Source organism: Rhincodon typus, unplaced genomic scaffold (assembly GCF_021869965.1).
Source record: "Rhincodon typus isolate 14 unplaced genomic scaffold, sRhiTyp1.1 hic_rhity00003467, whole genome shotgun sequence".
NCBI classification, from domain to species: Eukaryota; Metazoa; Chordata; class Chondrichthyes; order Orectolobiformes; family Rhincodontidae; genus Rhincodon; species Rhincodon typus.
The window spans coordinates 1-17,280 of NW_025969105.1; the positions used below are offsets into that span (position 1 = coordinate 1).

At 47.1% G+C, this 17,280-nt stretch overlaps 1 protein-coding gene across 1 annotated transcript; it reads right to left on the reverse strand.

The window, feature by feature from the left end:
* Nucleotides 1–420: 420 nt before the first annotated feature.
* LOC125481767 (spectrin beta chain, erythrocytic-like) lies at nucleotides 421–14,663 on the reverse strand (the record flags this gene model as incomplete). The annotated part of the gene is made up of 7 exons (XM_048593671.1): nucleotides 421–538; nucleotides 5,730–5,917; nucleotides 7,209–7,321; nucleotides 7,697–7,812; nucleotides 12,312–12,392; nucleotides 13,836–13,927; nucleotides 14,490–14,663. Coding segments are annotated over 7 exons (882 nt in total), but the record flags the coding sequence as incomplete, so codon positions are not given.
* Nucleotides 14,664–17,280: the final 2,617 nt, after the last annotated feature.

A 17,280-nucleotide genomic window follows, 5' to 3' on the forward strand; every position in this document is an offset into this window, starting at 1 on the left:
TGTTACTGTGGGTAACAGGGACACCCCGTGTGTTACTGTGGGTAACCAGGACACCCCATGTGTTACTGTGGATAACAGGGACAGGGACACCCCGTGTGTTACTGTGGATAACAGGGACACCCCGTGTGTTACTGTGGGTAACAGGGACAGGGACAGCCCGTGTGTTACTGTGGATAACAGGGACGGACACACCCTGTGCGTTACTGTGGGTAACAGGGACGGAGACACCCCGTGTGTTACTGTGGGTAACAGGGACACCCCGTGTGTTACTGTGGGTAACAGGGACGGAGACACCCCGTGTGTTACTGTGGGTAACCGGGACACCCCGTGTGTTACTGTGGATAACAGGGATCGAGTCAGTGAGCCCTTGCTCGGTCAATCCTGTAAATAGTAAAGGGAATGTAGTCAGTGATCACTCACCCGGTTGATGTCGGAGATCAGTTTGCCTTCATGGGGTACGTACAGCTTTTGGTTGTTCGCTCGGAGTTTACTCTGGATGGTGAAAAGCAGAACCTCCAGATTGCCCTTCTCCTCAAACCTGAATGGAAATCAAGAACAACTTTCATTGGTGTAGCACCTTTCACACAATGCAACACCCCTAGGCACTTGATAGCCATACTGTAAAACACAGTCTGACGCTCAGTCACAAAAAGAGCTGACACATTTTGGCAAAGAGGCAGATTTTGATGATTGACTGAAAAGTCGGACAGTCAAAGAGAAGGAGGGAAGAGGTTCCAGAATTTGGGGCCCAGTCAATAGAAGTTGCGACCCTCAACGAGGGTCCTGAATTCGGGAAGTGCCGATGTCTCAGAGAGTAGTGGGGCTGCAGAGACAGGGTGGGTTTGAGAAACCATGGCAGGGATTTTAAAACGAAGGTGTTGCCTGACAGGAAGCCAACATTAGTCAACATGGGTGACTGTGGAATGGAACTCACTGTGAGTTAGACACAGGAACTAGAGGTTTGAACAACCTCGGGTTTATGAAGGATACAATGTGGGAGAGCAGCCAGGAGTGAGGTCCAATAACCTGGAGGCAATGGGCGAGCATTTCAGCAGCAGATGAGACGGGGACGTCAGGGAGGTGAGTACACAATCTTAGCTACAATGCAGACACGTGTTAACCAAGTTCATCTCAGGATGAAATGTTCCAGCAAGGTTACAAAGCAGAGTGGCTCCATCTCAGATCAATCTCAGATCATCTCAGTCAATCACTAGGGAACGGAGTTCCAAGCAGGAGCTGAGAACCTCAGATGAGTCCTGGCTTTGAGGCAGATTGTCTCAGAGATTGGAACCCACAACCTCAGCTGGAACCTCATTCACTAATTGGCCATCGATCATCCAGGTTACCGCACTGATTCCCAATTGCCTGGCGGTATTGAGAGGGGGAAGTAGGGGCAGCATCGCCACCGGTGACCCCGAGACTCAGACCTAAGACACATGGCACACAGTTCAAATCCCATTGCAGCCCAGGGCCAGGGAGGGGAGTCAGAGCAGAGCCCAATCTGTGGGGCCCACTAAGGTCCAAGGGCCCAGTCAGGAACAGCTCGGTGTGATAACTACCCCCAGTGATGACAACCATTATCAATTATCATTAAAACCCCTTCTGGGTCACTGATACCCCTTTAGGGAAGGAAATCTGCTGTCCTTACCCGGTCTGGCCTACACATGACTCCAGGCCCACAGCAATGGGGTTGACTCTGAAACAGCCCTAAAAACTCAGTTCAAGGGCAATTAGGGATGGGGGAATAAACACAGGTGTTGCCAGTAATCCCCAACTTCCCTAAAAACAACAGATTGTTTAAAATTGCTGTTTGTGGAAGCTTGTCGTGTGAAATTTAGAATCATAGAACCCCTATGATGTGGAAGCAGGCCATTTGACCCATCAAGTCCACAACAACCCTCCACAGAGCATGAACAAAAACAAAGTTGCTAGAAAAGCTCAGCAGGTCTGGCAGTATCTGTAAAGGAAAAAACAGAGTTAACGTTTCAGATCCGGTGACCCTGAGGAACCTGACCCTGAGGAAGGGTCACCAGACCCGAAATGTTAACTCTGTTTTTTCCTTCACAGATGCTGCCAGACCTGCTGAGCTTTTCCAGCAACTTTGTTTTTGTTCCTGATTTACAGCATTTGCAGTTCTTTCGGTTTTTCCTCCATACAGCATCTCACCCAGAACTACTCAAAAGGAATTTGGCCCATATCCCTCTAAACCCTTCCTATTCATAAACCCATCTAGATGCCTTTTAAATGTTGTAAGTGTACCAGCCTCCACCACTTCCTCTGGCAGCTCATTCCATATACGCACCATCTTCTGCGTAAAAAGTTTGCCCCAAAGGTCCCTCTTAAATCTTTCCCCTCTCACCTGAAACCAATACCCTCTGGTTTGGACTCCCTCACCCTGGGGGAAAAGACCTTGTCCATTCACCCTATCCATGCCCCTCCTGATTTCATATACCACTATAAGGTCACCCCTCAGCCTCTGATGCTCCAGGGAAAATAGTCCCAGCCTATTCAGCCTCTCTGTAGTTCAAACCCTCCAACCCTGGCAACATCCTTGTAAATCTTTTCTGAACTCTTTCAAGTTTCACAAAATCCTTCCTATAGAAGGGAGACCAGAATTGCACGCAGTAGTCCAAAAGTGGCCTCACCAATGTCCGCAACGTGACTTCTCAACTTCTGTACTCAATGCATTGACCAATAAAGGCAAGCATACCAAATGTCTTCTTCACCACCATGTCTACCTGCGTCTCCACTTTCAAGAAACACGAACTTGAACTGCAAGGTCTCTTTGTTCAGCAACACTCCCTGGGACCTTACCATTAAGTGTATAAGTCCTGCCCTGATTTGCCTTTCCCAAAATGCAGCACCTCACATTTATCTAAATTAAACTCCACCTGCCACTGGATTCTGGGTAATCCAAGATGGAGGACGGGAAAAGATGGAGGATGGGAAAAGGTGATGGCTGTGAGAGCAGCTCCTTTTTGTTTTGAGGTATTTTCAGTGTTGGAGCTGATTTTCTCAAATTCTAGGAGCAGTAATTGCTGTTTTATAAGCTGTTAAATTGCTTCGGAACTTTGGGAAAGCAAAGATCAAAACAGTGGCACTTTAAAAAGGAGGAAGAGAGAGAGAGACAGCAGTGACCAGGTGGAAAGTGAAACAAATGGAGAAGTAAAGCTGCAGAGCTGTGTGAACCTTCAGTGCTGGCTGCTTCTGCTGTTTGGTTTAAAGTAGCTCTGGGCATTGGAGTTCAACTAAGAAAAACCACACAAGTGCAATTCAATATCTGGTGGCCTGGGTGAGGGAATGTCAGTGGGCACAGGGATGTTGGTCACCTGGTGTTTGGATGGCATACAACAATAGCAGCAAAAAAACTATAGTTTAAGGGGTCAGTAATACATCTGGCACAGTCTTTACACTGTCAAAAATAGATGTTAACATCTGCTTGCATGTCAGCCCATTTTCACCTCCTTATGGTCCCCGTTATCAGCTTTTCTTTCTCCTGATATTCTGTCATCCATCCTTTTGCCTCCCTAACTGTCATTCTCTCATGCCTCCACTCACTCCTTCCTCACACCTCCCCCCCACCCCACCTTCAGCACAAATACCACCTCCTCCTAACTACTATTGATTCTGAAGAATCATAGAATCCCTAAGTGTGGAAGCAGGCCATTCAGCCCATTGAGTCCACACCCACCCTCTAAACAGCATCCCAGCTAGACCACACCCCTCTAGCCTATCCCTGTAATCCTGAATTCCCCAGGGCTAACCCACCTAGCCTACACATCCCTGGACACTATGGGCAATTTAGCATGGCCAATCCACCTATCTTGCACATATCTGGACTGTGGGAGCACTCGGAGGAAACCCATGCAGAGAATGTGCAGACTCCACACAGACAGTCACCCAAAGGTGGAACTGAACCCAGGTCCCTGCCGCTGTGAGGCAGCAGTGCTAACCACTGAGCCACCGTGCTGCCCCACTTAAGAAGGGCTACTGGACTGGAAAACAGTAACTCTGCCTTCTTGCCAACGATGCTGCCAGGCATGCTGAGTTCCTCCAGTAATTTCTGTTTTAGTGCCAGGCGATGCCCAGCTTCAACAAGACAGAATTTATCCCTTGGCATTCAAATCCATTAGGGTCACTGCATCTGGGATGAAACCTCAGAATATGTGATTATTATTTGGAGACTGAGGTTCTACATTGGAGTAAAAATGAGTTTTAGTTTTGGTTCCATCAGGGTCAGCAATTTGAACAATAAACCAAAAAAAAGCAGCACTTTCAAGAGAGCACGTGATTTTGACAAATGGGCAGAAAACCACTGGGGCAGATAATTGCTAAGGTGTTTGCTGACTTGAGTTTTACAACCCAGCGAGAGAGAAAGGAAAAACAAGTTCATTCAGAAAAAGCTGTTGATCAAAAGAGAAAAGGTCCCTAACAGCAACGGAACTGTTACAAGCTGTTCAAGCTGTCAGGGTTGACAAAAAAGTTCAGAGTTAGCCACAGCAGTAGGAGGTGCTAGAGATGAACACACTCTCCAAGGCTACTTTCATGAGGTTAAGGAACTCCATGATAATTAATAAGTGAGCTTGGGAAGGAACTTTAACCAAAGAAAACAGTACGGATGAAAATACAGATTTGCAGAAAAGGAACTGATTTTGGCCATGATAGCTAAACAAAGCGCTTTAGCATGGAGGCACAGTTGACTATTCACCAAGATTTGGATGTCTATGGAGTTGCTGTTGGGGTAAAAGGTCTGATCTTTCTCTCTGATACTTGTAATTACATCATTTCAAATGATTGTGGTATTGTCTAATACAGGTGTGGTATTGTGTAATATACTTTTACGTTCTTTGTTAAAAGTACATGGGTAGCCTCTTGTGAATATGCTCAGTGATTCAGCCCCACAGTAAACAAAGCTGGAAGTAAAACTTATAACTCACCAAGCTGGGTTTCACTCTGGGATGTGATTGGTCCAATATTACCATCAGTTGGGATCATAATAAATTCCTTATTATCAACATGCTGGGGATTACCATTGACCAGAAATTGAACTGGACCATCCATATAAATATAGTGGCTACAAGGCAGGTCAGAGACAAGGAATACTGTGGTGAGTAACTTACCTCCAGACTCCACAAAGCCTGTCCATTATCTAGGGCAGGGAATGAGAGTTTTAAAGAGCAACACAATGGCTTAGTGCTTAGCGCTGCTGCCTCACAGCACCTCCAATCCCTCCACCGCCAACACTCTCAGTTGCAACAGTGTGTACCATCTACAAGATGCACTGTAGACATTCACCAAGGCTCCTCTGACAGTATCTTCCAAACTCATGATCTCTACCCCTGGAAGGACAAGGGCAGCAGATACATGAGAACACTGCCACTTCCAAGTTCCCTTCCAAGCCACTCACCACCCTGACTTGGAAATATATCACCATTCTTTCTGCTGTCGCTGGGTCAAAATCCTGGAATTCCCTCCCTAAGGGCATTGGGGGTCTATCTACAGCATGTGGACTGCAGCGGTTCAAGAAGTCAGCTCCCCACCATCTTCTCGGGGGGTAACTAGGGACGGGCAATAGATGGGTATTCCAGCCAATATCAGCCATCTCCCATGAGCAAATAAAGAAACATTTTCTCTATTTACACTAACAGGTATACTCTGCACACAGAGTCAGATCGCCTGTGCCTATGATGATACCCAGTGAGTGTATTCGCCTCACACTCAATGCCTACTTCAAAGGTTTCTCCACAGTGCAGTAGTTGGTGAAGGCTTGCAGTTGCTGTTGAACGCCAGTTAATGAGTTTGCAAATCGTTGATTGCTGATCAGAGCGATAGTTTGCTCAATCCATGCGAGCAACTCAGATGCCAATGTCTCATATCTCGTGATAATCTGTTCAATCTCCAGAGCTTTGTCCAGGACCTGTCAAAGAAAGAGAGAGAGAGAAAGAGAGAGAGAGAGAGAGAGAGAGAGAGAGCGCGAGACAGAAGGACGTACTTGATGGAGGGTACAACAAACAGAGGTCGAAAGACAGAGACAGACAGAGATAGGGGCCCGGATTTGAGCTAAAAAGAATATACAATCATGAAATTTCCACCAGAGTGGGGGAGCTGCAGGATGAAATCAGGCTCACCGACTCCAAAAGCAGATGTTAGGAGGATGTGGGGACAGCTGAGTGTAAAGGTGAGCTGGTTAGAAGGAGCAGCTCAGTTTTCTACATTGTCCCCAAACACTTCCAGGACAGGGACAGTGTGGGATTAGATAGATAGGCAGAGGGACAATGAGAGATATGCAGAGGTAGATTTTGCACATTCTCCCCATGTCTGCGTGGGTTTCCTCCCACAGTCCAAAGACATGCAGGTTAGGTGGACTGGTCATGTTAAATTGTCCATAGTGTCCAGGGATGTGCAGACTAAGTGGGTGAGCCACCTGGGGAAAGACAGGGTTACAGGGATAGAGTGGGGAGTTGGGACTGGATGGGATGCTCTTCTGAGAGTCGATGTGGACTCAATGGGTTGAATGGCTTGCTTCCAGGAAGGAGGGTTTCTATGATTCTACAAGACAGTGAGAGACAGTCAAAGATAGTGAGGGATAATGGGAGACAATGGGTAACAGTGAGAGACAGTGAGGGACAGTGGGAGACAGCGAGGCACAGTGGGAGACAGCGAGGGACAATGGGAGACAGCGAGGGACAGTGGGAGACAGCGAGGGACAGCGGGGCACAGTGGGAGACAGCGAGGGACAGCGAGGCACAGTGGGAGACAGCGAGGGACAGCGGGAGACAGCGAGGGACAGCGGGAGACAGTGAGGGACAGCGGGAGACAGTGAGGGACAGTGAGAGACAGCGATGCACAGTGGGGGACAGTGCGGGACAGGCAGTAGGATACAGGCATGGGGTACAATGACAGACAATGAGATAGCAAGGTACCACATAGAGATACAGTGACAAACAGAGAGACATCATGAGATACAGTGAGGGGCCACACACGCCCACCTGGGTCACTGATGTCGTTCAGGGAGGGAAATCTGCCATGCTTACCTGGTCTGACCTACACATGACTCCAGACCTACTCTCCCCTCTGGACAATTAGGGATGGAAAATAAATGCTGGCCTAGCCAATAGGGCCACATCGTAAGATACGAATGGAGAAAAATAAAGATTCAGGAAAAGACCCTTTGGCCTGCATTCTTTTATTGCAAAGTCATCTCTTACCTTTCCAATCCGCTTTCCCTCCACAGCAAGAGCCTTCATTTTGGAGAAGTAATGGTAATAGGAGACCACGTAGGTGATAATGGACTTCTCGTCGGGATTCTCCATGTTCACATCTGGTAGAACAGTTCAACATTTCCACCATCAGAAATGCAGAGGTGAGCCTGGTCAGTATGCACCAATGTTACAGAAACCAGGAACAACTCTGTACATTGTCCCCATCAAACACTTCCCAGGACAGGGACAGCACAGGGTTAGACACAGGATAAAGCTCCCTCTACACCGTCCCCAATCACCTCCAGGACAGGAATGAGGTTGTGTACATCAGTCATAGCCTTGATGGTCACTGCACAGTCAGGGGCTCTGCCGTGTAACATCAAATGGAGTAAATACAACCCCATGTGGTGCCAATTGCCCATGGGCTGAAACCAGGCACTGGCAGGGTACATGTCCCAGGGTGCCCTCTGGCACTGAGAGGCTCATGGTCCTACCTTCAGGGTCCAGAAGCTTGGCCACGCCCAGCTGCTGCTCGGCCACATTAAACGCCTGCTGGAGGTTAAAGGTTGTGTTGGATTTCTGCAGTTTGGCAAAGTCAATGAGGTCACTCCTGAAAAAAGGCAAATATCCAAATTATTACAACACAAGGGGCAAAACACCGAGCCCTTTGAGTGACCTTGGCTCTGGCTTGTGGTCACTTTGGCCATATATTGGTCCAGTAGTTCATCATATTTCCCCAGGACAGGGCAGGGGCATTGGTCTGCTGGAGGGCGTGGGGTCAGCAGCTGGCCAAAGTCTCTCTCTATGATACTCCTGACTCACATGTTTCTTAGTGAGCTCACATCACCATGTGTCCCTTCAACAGTACCTTCCAGGCCAGGACAATGATACCCATTTGACTGACACACCATCCACCACCTTCAACCTTCACTCCCTCCACCACCAACGCTCAGTAGCAGCAGTGTGTACCATCTACAAGATGCCCTGCAGAAATTCACCAAAGATCCTTAGACAGGTCCTTCCAAACCCACAAGCACTTCCATCTAGAAGGACAAGGGCAGCAGATACATGGGAACACCACCATCTACAAGTTCCCCTCCAAGCCACTCACCATCCCAACTTGGAAATATATCACCATTCCTTCAGTGTCACCAGGTCAAAATCCTGGAATTCCCTCCCTCAGGGCATTGCGAATCAGCCTACAGCAGGAGGACTGCAGCAGTTCAAGAAGGCAGCTCATCACCACCTTCTCAGAAGCAACTAGGGACAGGCAATAAAGGCTGGGCTTGCTAACAATGCCCAATATTGTGAGAAATAAAATGAAATTAACAGCTGTTGAAATCCTGAAACATTAACCTTGGCCCTTGTGGAGACATTAACTATGACATCTGAGGGGAAATGCCCTGTGACCCCTGAGGAGATATGACCCACCCAGCCTTCCCCAGAGAGATACAAAACTCTGCTGTAAATGGGGCTGTCAATCTGAGTACCATACCACTCCTGTGCCATTCTCAATGCCAGGCCGGTCAGGCCTGATCCATTGCACATTTCCCAGCGTCCCGAGGTCCGCTCACCCGCATGCTGGTTAATAGAGAGACAGATGGGAAAGTAGAGAGGGGGAAAACTAGACAGAGGGAAAGAAAGGTAGGGAGAAGGGAAGAGGGGGCAGAGAAAGTAGGAAGGCTAAAGGAGAGAGTGGGAAGTGGAGAAACAGAAGAAAGAACAAAAACAAACAAAGAGTAGTACAGCACAGGAACAGGCCCTTCAGCCCACTGAGACTGACCTAATACATGATGCCTTTTTAACATTTTGCCTTTACACTGACCATGTCTCTTTATTCCCTGCCTATTCATTTTTCTGTGAAGATGCCTTTTAAACATTTCTATTTGTATCTGCCTCCAACACCTTCTCTGGCAGTGCATTCCAGGCACTTGCCACCCTCTGTGTAAAAAACCTGCCTCTCACATCTCCTTTAAACTTTCCCCTTTTACCTTAAACCTATGACCCCTAAACATTGACATTTCCACCCCAGGAAAAAAGACTCCAACTATCCATTCTATCCATACTGTTCATGATTTTGTAAACTTCTATCAGGTCGTCCCTCAGCCTCCAATGTTCAAATGAAAACAAACTGAGTTTGTTCAGTCTCTCCTCATAGCTAATAGTCTCCAAACCAGGCAACATGCTGGTATTTCTGTCCCCTCTCTAAAGGCTTCACATCCTTCTGATGGTCTGGCAACCAGAACTGAACATAATATTCCAAATATGGCCTAACTAAAGTTCTATATTGCTGCAACATGACTTACAATTTTTATACTCTGTGCCCCGACTGATGAAGGCAAGCATGCCAAATACCTTCTTGACCATCTTATCCACTTGTGTTACCACTTTCAGGGAACTGTGGACCTGTACACCTAGATCCCAGTGTATGTTGATGGTACTAAGGGTTCTCCCATTTACTATATACTTCCCTCCTGCATTAGACCTTCCAAAATACATCACCTCGCATTTGTCTGGATTAAATACCATCTACAATTTCTCCGCCCAAGTCTCCAGCCTATCTATATCCTACTGTATCCTCTGTCAATCCTCCTCACTTCCACAATCCTGTGTAATCTGCAAACCTACTAATCAGGCTACCTATATTCTCCTCCAAATCATTTATATATATTACAAACATCAGTGGTCACAGCACTCATCCCTGCAAAACATCACTGGCCACAGATTTTCAGTCAGAAAAACACCCTTCCATTGCTACTCTCTTGTCTTCTATGACTAAGCCAGTTCTGTATCCATCTTACCAGCTCACCATGGAACCCTTGTGACTTCACTTTTTGCATCAGCCTGCCATGAGGAACCTTGTCAAAGGCCTTGCTGAAGTCCATATAGACAACATCTACCACCCTCCCCTCATCAATCATCATTGTCACTTCCTAAAAGCTCAATCAAGTTTATGAATCACAGCCTTCACCATACAGAACAATGCTATCTATCACTAATAAGTCCATATTTTTCCAAATGTGAGTAAATCCTATCCCTAAGAATCTTCTCCAATAATTTCCCTACCACTGATATAAGGCTCACTGGCCTGCAATTTCCCAGATTATCCTTGTTGCCCTTCTTAAACAAAGGAACAACATTGGCTATTCTCCAGTCCTCTGGGATCGCTCCTGTGACCAAAGAAGATGCAATGATTTCACACAAGGCCCCAGCAATTTTCTCACCTGGCTCCCTCAGCATTCTGAGATAGCTGCTATCAGGTCCCAGTGACTTGTTGAATCTTAATGCTTTTTATAAACACCCAACATCTTTTTTATATCGATATGCCCCAGAATATCAACACACTCCTCCCGAAACTCACCACCCACCATGTCCTTCTCATTTGTGAATACCAAGGGAGAGAGAAAGATAGTGGGGTGAACATTGGCTAAAAAGGGCTAAACCCTTTCCTTGCTTGGGCCTAGGGGCTGGTTTGGTTTACAGTGATAGAGATTTATGAGTGAATCTCAGCAAGAAAGGGCTCTTATCTTAAACAAGATACTCTTTATTGCATGATAGCAATCAGATCCACAGTACATTCATATGTTAAGGGCTCTTAAGGTACAGAGGTAGTGTCCGTACCTCTGAGCCAGAAGGCCTGGGCTCAAGTCCCATCTGCTTCAATAGTGCATCATTCCATGTTGAGACAGTTTGTTTGAAATGTCTACATTCGCAAGTTACAGGAACAGCCATCACGGGCATGAGGTCTGTTCGTCAGCCAGACGATCAGCTCTGTCCCCTTCACTCCTAACACAGAGGACCTCAAAACCAGCAAAACCATACCAAACTCAGTGGGCCCTGGTCCCTGGTTATTGGGCTCTGGTGTTCACCTCTGCGCTGGAACCCAATAAGTTAGATGTTGTTAGGAACACAGTGAGGAGATCTGTGAATATAGCTTTTCACTCCACACCATCAGCAGATTGAGCACAGGCTCCAACATTAACCCTCTCTGTGCCACTACCTTACAAAACATTCTCTTGCCTTCTCTCCCCAGCCCCCCACTTACCACCCATGGATTGTTTACTTTGATCTTCATAGACAGGATGTAATCTCATCCTTTCACACTTTAAATTACACCCATTTTACATCTTTGTCTGTTTCACAGCCATAAACAGCTCCTTTCACCTTTTGGACTGAACCTCGACATCATCTGCCACATTTGTTCCTCACCAAAAGTGTAAAAAATACCAACCTTCCGAGCCCTTTCACTTCTGAAAAAAAAAGTCATGCCGGACTCGAAATATTAACTCTGTTTCTCTCTGCACGACCTGCTGAGTTTCTCCAGCACTTTCTGTTTCAAATTTGGATCATCCACAGTCTTTTGCTTTCACTTTCAACACCTGATCCCACCGCAGTCCCATTCCCAGGCTTGGAAACAACTGTGGAACCTGCCAGTGAGGGACTGTGGGATACTGGTGCCACATGAGACTGGTTGCTGACTCCGAGCTGGTGACCAAGACATAGAACATGGAACAGTACAGCACAGGTACGGGCCCTTCAGCCCACAATGACGCCAAATAAAGCCAATCCCTTCTGCCTGCCCATGGCCCATATCCTACCATTCCTTACATAGTCATGTGTTTATCTAAAAGTCCCTTAAAAGCCCTTAACATATCTGCCCCAACCATCACCCCTGGCAACATGTTCCAGAAACCCACCACTCTCTGTGTAAAAAACTTGTCCCTCACATCTCCGTTGGACTTTTCCCCTCTCACCTTAAATGCATGCCCCCTTGTATTAGACATTCCAACTCTGGGAAAAAGATTCTGATTGTCAACCCTATCTTTGCATCTCATAATTTTGTAAACATCTATCAAGTCTCCCCTCAGCCTCTGCCGCTCCAGAGAAAACAAACCGAGTTTTTCTAGCCTCCCCTTATAGCTCATACCCTCTAATCCAGGCAACATCCTGGTAAACCTCTTCTGCACCCTCTCCAAAGCCTCCACATCCTTCCTGTAATGTGGCGACCAGAACTGAATGTGATACACAAGACACCTAATCCCAGCAGCTGCCAGCCCTGAATCCTGTCCCCAACTCCCGGGAGCCTGTCCCTAAAGCAAAGGTGTGTACCTGTGTTTGTGGATGAGAGCATTAAACGCAAGCCCGTCACTCCAGCTGCTGGTGAAGTTCTGCACATTCACACCGGGATACCTGAGTCAAACAGAGACATTTAGTGACTTCTCTGGGTCTTGTATCTGCACCACCTGCTCTATTACCCTGTTTCTGCTGGGTATCAAATTTTCTGCTTTTAATGGGTCACTTATTTTTCATATGTTTCTCGAAAACTATGAAGAGACATTTCTGCCGCACAGTGTTTTGGTTTGGGAGGAAGTACACATTTGTAACAAAGCAATCTGTCAATAAGCCTACTTTTAATTTAAAGAAACTGGCGGTGTAATCCACACAGCTTGTACTGCTCAGGAGGGGAGACACTATAATAATCCCCTCACTCTGACCAGTGAATGTTGAAGTGAAAAGCAAGAACTCTGTGGCTTGAGCAGGTACTGGGAGAGCAGTAACAGCTGATGCAGATCTGGGAAAGGAATAGGCATGGCAGAGGCAGTCAATCGTACTACTTAGAATACACCAGTGAAGGGAGTGGGTGGAAATGGAGAATCCCTCTGGCATGGCGGTAATGTCCATACCTCTTGTCCAAGAGGCCTGGGTTCAAGTCCCACCCGCTCCAGAGATGCGCCATAACATCGCTGAACAAATTGGTTAGAAATGCCTCCATGTGAAAACCAAAACTTTGCATTCGAATGATCTCAACCAAGGAAACATTTAAATCGAGATTGGCAACACCACAAAGGTGGAGGGCACTGACTGATTAAGTACCTTGAGCATGTGCTCAAAGGGAGACCTAACAGTTCCAGGCAGTGTGCATCAGGGGAAGGGGGTCATTCCCTTCTCCTGTCCATGCCTGGGTCCCCTTGGAGAGGGACAGCTTGTGCCACCTGACCCATGGGCATCACAGAGGGAGTTAGAGTGCATTGTTGGCACTGGGAAGGACATTATAGCTTAAATCCCATTAAAGATCTTGATTACGTTGCAGTAACGGGAATGCGCCTCTTCAAAAATGGTTTGCTTGTTCTCACTGCTCTCGCCGAGAGTGCGTAAGGAGAGAACATTTCTCCATCTGTCCAAGTCCACTTGTCTCCAGAGGGGGAGTGCCCTTTTCCACTGCCTCGTTTGAGGGTTTCCACAGACTGAGGGGCAGCAGGCGAGGCGGGGGCTGGAGTGCATTATTGTCAATCAATAAATTTTCGTTAAGTTTTCCCTTTCCTGTTTTCAATGGGTCATTTTTTTTACATGGGTCCCTCAAAGACAACGAACAGTCATTTCTGCAGCACTGTGTACTGAAATCTGTCAGTGAAATATCCTCTTAGCACCCATTCCAACAAACTCCCCCAGGATCTTACACGATGACAATAAGGCTGATAGTGAGCAGTTGATTACTGCTGTGCTGGCTGATACCAGCCCTGTACTAAATGAAAATTTAGAGGTCGGTCTGCACTCTGACCCGCCCCCACCCAGGCATTAACTCTGACCACCAGCCCATGCTCTCTGACCCTGCTCCTCAGTACAATCACTCACCCTGCTGTCTTCATCTGACACCACAGCAGGAGAGCGTCTTTGGCCGAGCGAGTCTCTCGGTTGTCTTCTGTGTTGATTTTAATCACCTGAATCTGAAGCAGAGACACCAACAAAAGAGCCTGAAAGACCAAGATGGCCGCCAGGAGAATCCAGCCCTCAGCCCGCTCTGAGCTCCCCGATCACCCAATTTGCTAATCAAACAAAAAGAGACAGCCCTATACCCGAGACCGTTCTCCACTCTGAGACCCTCTCCTCCAAATCACTCCATCCTACTCTGACCCTCAGCTTCTCCCCATTCCAACCTCCAGCCCCTCCTCCAACTCAAAACCTCTCCTGAACAACACCTCCCCCCATACTGAACTCTTCAACACTCAGTCCCTGCCTTTATCCGCCCTCTTCCTCCTCCTCAAACACCCTCCTCTCTGTCACAGACAGCACAACTACTGACTAACCCTCCCCAACCCGCTGAAAGCCTCTCTTACCCTTTCACTTCTCCCTCTTACTCCCAATTCTCTGTCCGTCACCCTCCTGCCTCTAACGTGAGGCAATGGTGACCATTCCCCCCAAGACAGCAGGCACCAACTGGGACACCCCGGGCTGGTCCTTGGTCAAGGACTGCCCGTCCAATCCAATCACCTTCCCGGCAGCTGTTACCTGGAAACGGAGAATAATGGTCCAGATGAGGCCAAGAGTGAGCCGGTGGTTTCCATCGACGATGTCATGTGAGCCCACATTCTCCAGGTGAACGCGCTGCTCCTTCAGAAACTGAAGCGCCTTGTCTACATTCTCCAGCGAATGGATTCGCATCCGGCCCCGCGTCGGCTTGGGCTAAGGTGGGATGGGGGGATAGTTAAAACGCTCACACACCATCACCGTCACTGACACACTCCCCCCCGTCACTGACACATGCCCAACAACAACTTGAATTTAAGTAGCATCTTGAACACAATTAAAAACATCGCGCAATGCTTCGCAGGAGCATCACGAAGCAAAATTTGACACCAAATAACATAAAGCGGCTTTTGGGCCGAGTGACCAAACACTTGGTCAAGGACGGAACTTTAAGGAATGCGGAGACAGACAAAGAGAGATTGTAAAGGATCTTCAGAACAGAGCAGTTGACAACAGAACCGCTAGTGGCAGGGATTAAAACCCGGAATTCCCAAAAGGCCAGAGTTAGAGGGGCGCATGCAAGGAACCACAGCAATGATATAGTACAGAAGAGGGCCATTCAGCCAGTCTTGTCCACGCTGAACACTTAAAGAGCATCTGTTTTCCTTTATCCTCTCATGGGGAGTGAGTGTCATTGGCATTGTTGCCAATCCCCTAAGTGCACTCGAACTGATTAGCTCCGTGAATCATTTCAGAGTGCAGTTAAGACTCAGTCACAGTGCTATGGGTCTGGAGCCATGTGTAGGCCAGACCAACGTAAGCAAGGCAGATCTCAATCCCTAAAGGGGCATCAGCGAAGCTTGATCATGAGGAATCATGACAACCTCACTGTTGCTTTCAGTCAGACAGTTCCAGATTTGTTAAACTGATTTTAAATTTCTCACCAGCTGCCATGGTGAGATTTGAACCCATGCCCTCAGAGAATTAGCCTGACCTCTGGATTACTACTCCATTGACAATACTACTGCGCCATCATCGTGGGGCTAGAGGAGCTTACAGAAATAAGGAGGGGTAATCCCATGGAGGGATTTGGAAACAAGGATGAAAGTTTACACAAGATGATGATCAATTAATGGGCTGAAGAGTGTCAGATGGAGTTTGATTTGGATAAATGGGAGGTATTGCATTTTGGTAAAACAAACAAGGGCAGGATTTATACAATTAAAAGTAGGGCCTTGGGTAGTTCTGTAGAACAAAGAGATCTAGGGGTGCAGGCACATAATTATTTGCAGTTTGCGTCACATATAGACAGGGTGGTTAAGAAGGTGTTTAACATGCTTGCCTTCAATGCTCAGACCTTTGAGTATAGGAATTGGGACACTATGTTGAGGTTGTACAGGACGTTGGTGAGGCCTCTTCTGGAGCACTGTGTGCAGTTCTGGTCTCCTTGCTGCAGGAAGGATATTATTAAGCTGGAGAGGGTTCAGAAGAGATCTACTAGGATGTTGCTGGGAATGGAATGTATTAGTTATAAAGAGAGGCTGGATAGGCTGGGACATTTTTCACTGCAATGTAGGAGGTTGAGGGGTGACCTTATGGAGGTTTATAAAAATCATGAGGGGTATAGATAAGGTGAATGGCAGGTGTCGTTTCCCTAGGGTGGGGTTTTCAAGACTCGGGGGCATGTTTTTAAGGTGCGAGATGAAGAAATTTTTAAAAGGACATGAGGGGCAACGTTTTTTACACAGAGAGTAGTTCGAGTGTGGAATGACCTGCCAGAGGAAGCGGTGGATGCAGGTACAGTTACAATGTTTAACAGAAATTTGGACAGATACATGAACTGGAAAGGTTTGGAGGGATATGGGCCAAACACAGGCAGGTGGGACTAGTTTAGTTCAGGAAAATGGTTGGCATGAACTGGTTGGACCGAAGGGTCTGTTTCCGTGCTGTATGATTTTATGTTGTTTTGTCCAGGAGGTAGTCTAAGTCAGTGAGCACAGGGCTGATGGGTGAATGGGGCTTCATGTGAGGAAGCTTGCAGAAAAACAAGAGCTTTGGATGACCTCAACTTTATGGAAGGTGGAATGTGGGAGGCAGCCTTGAGTGTGTCAGAATAGCCAAGTCTGGTGGGAACTAGAGATGTCTGGAGGTAAACTAGACAGACAGAGAGAGAGAGAGAGAGAAAGAAATAACAAAAGATTGCCCTCCCAGGATAGAGGTGGGTGAGCTTTCCTTTTACTCCTCAAACAAGGGCAATGGATATACACTGTTCTGATGCAGCTGCAATTACAGAAACATGACTGCAAGGTGACCAAGGATGGGAACTGAACATCCACTGGGTATTTAATACTTAGGAAAGACAGAAATATAAGGAGACAAGGTGGGTTAGCATTGTTAGTGAAGGAATAATAATTGAATAATGAGGAATGATCAAAAACAGAACTTACTGGAAGAACTCTGGTAGGTCTGGCAGCATCCATGCAGAGAAATCAGAGTTAACGTTTCAGGTCCAGTGACCCTTCCTCAGAACCAAAGGGTCTAATGGTCTCAAGAGGAAGGGTCACTGAACCTGAACCATTAACTCTGATTTCTCTCCACAGATGCTGCCAGATCTGCTGAGCTTTTCCAGCTTTTCTGTTTTTGTTGCTGATTTCCAGCATCCGCAGTTCTTTCGGTTTTTATTTAAAATGAGGAAGGATATTGGCTGAGAAAATCTTGATGTAGAATCTGTATGGATGGAGGTACAAAACTCAAAGGGGCAGAAGACATTGGTGGGAATTGTTTACAGGTCCCCCAAATAGTAGTCGAGATGTAAGGGAAGGCATTAAATGGA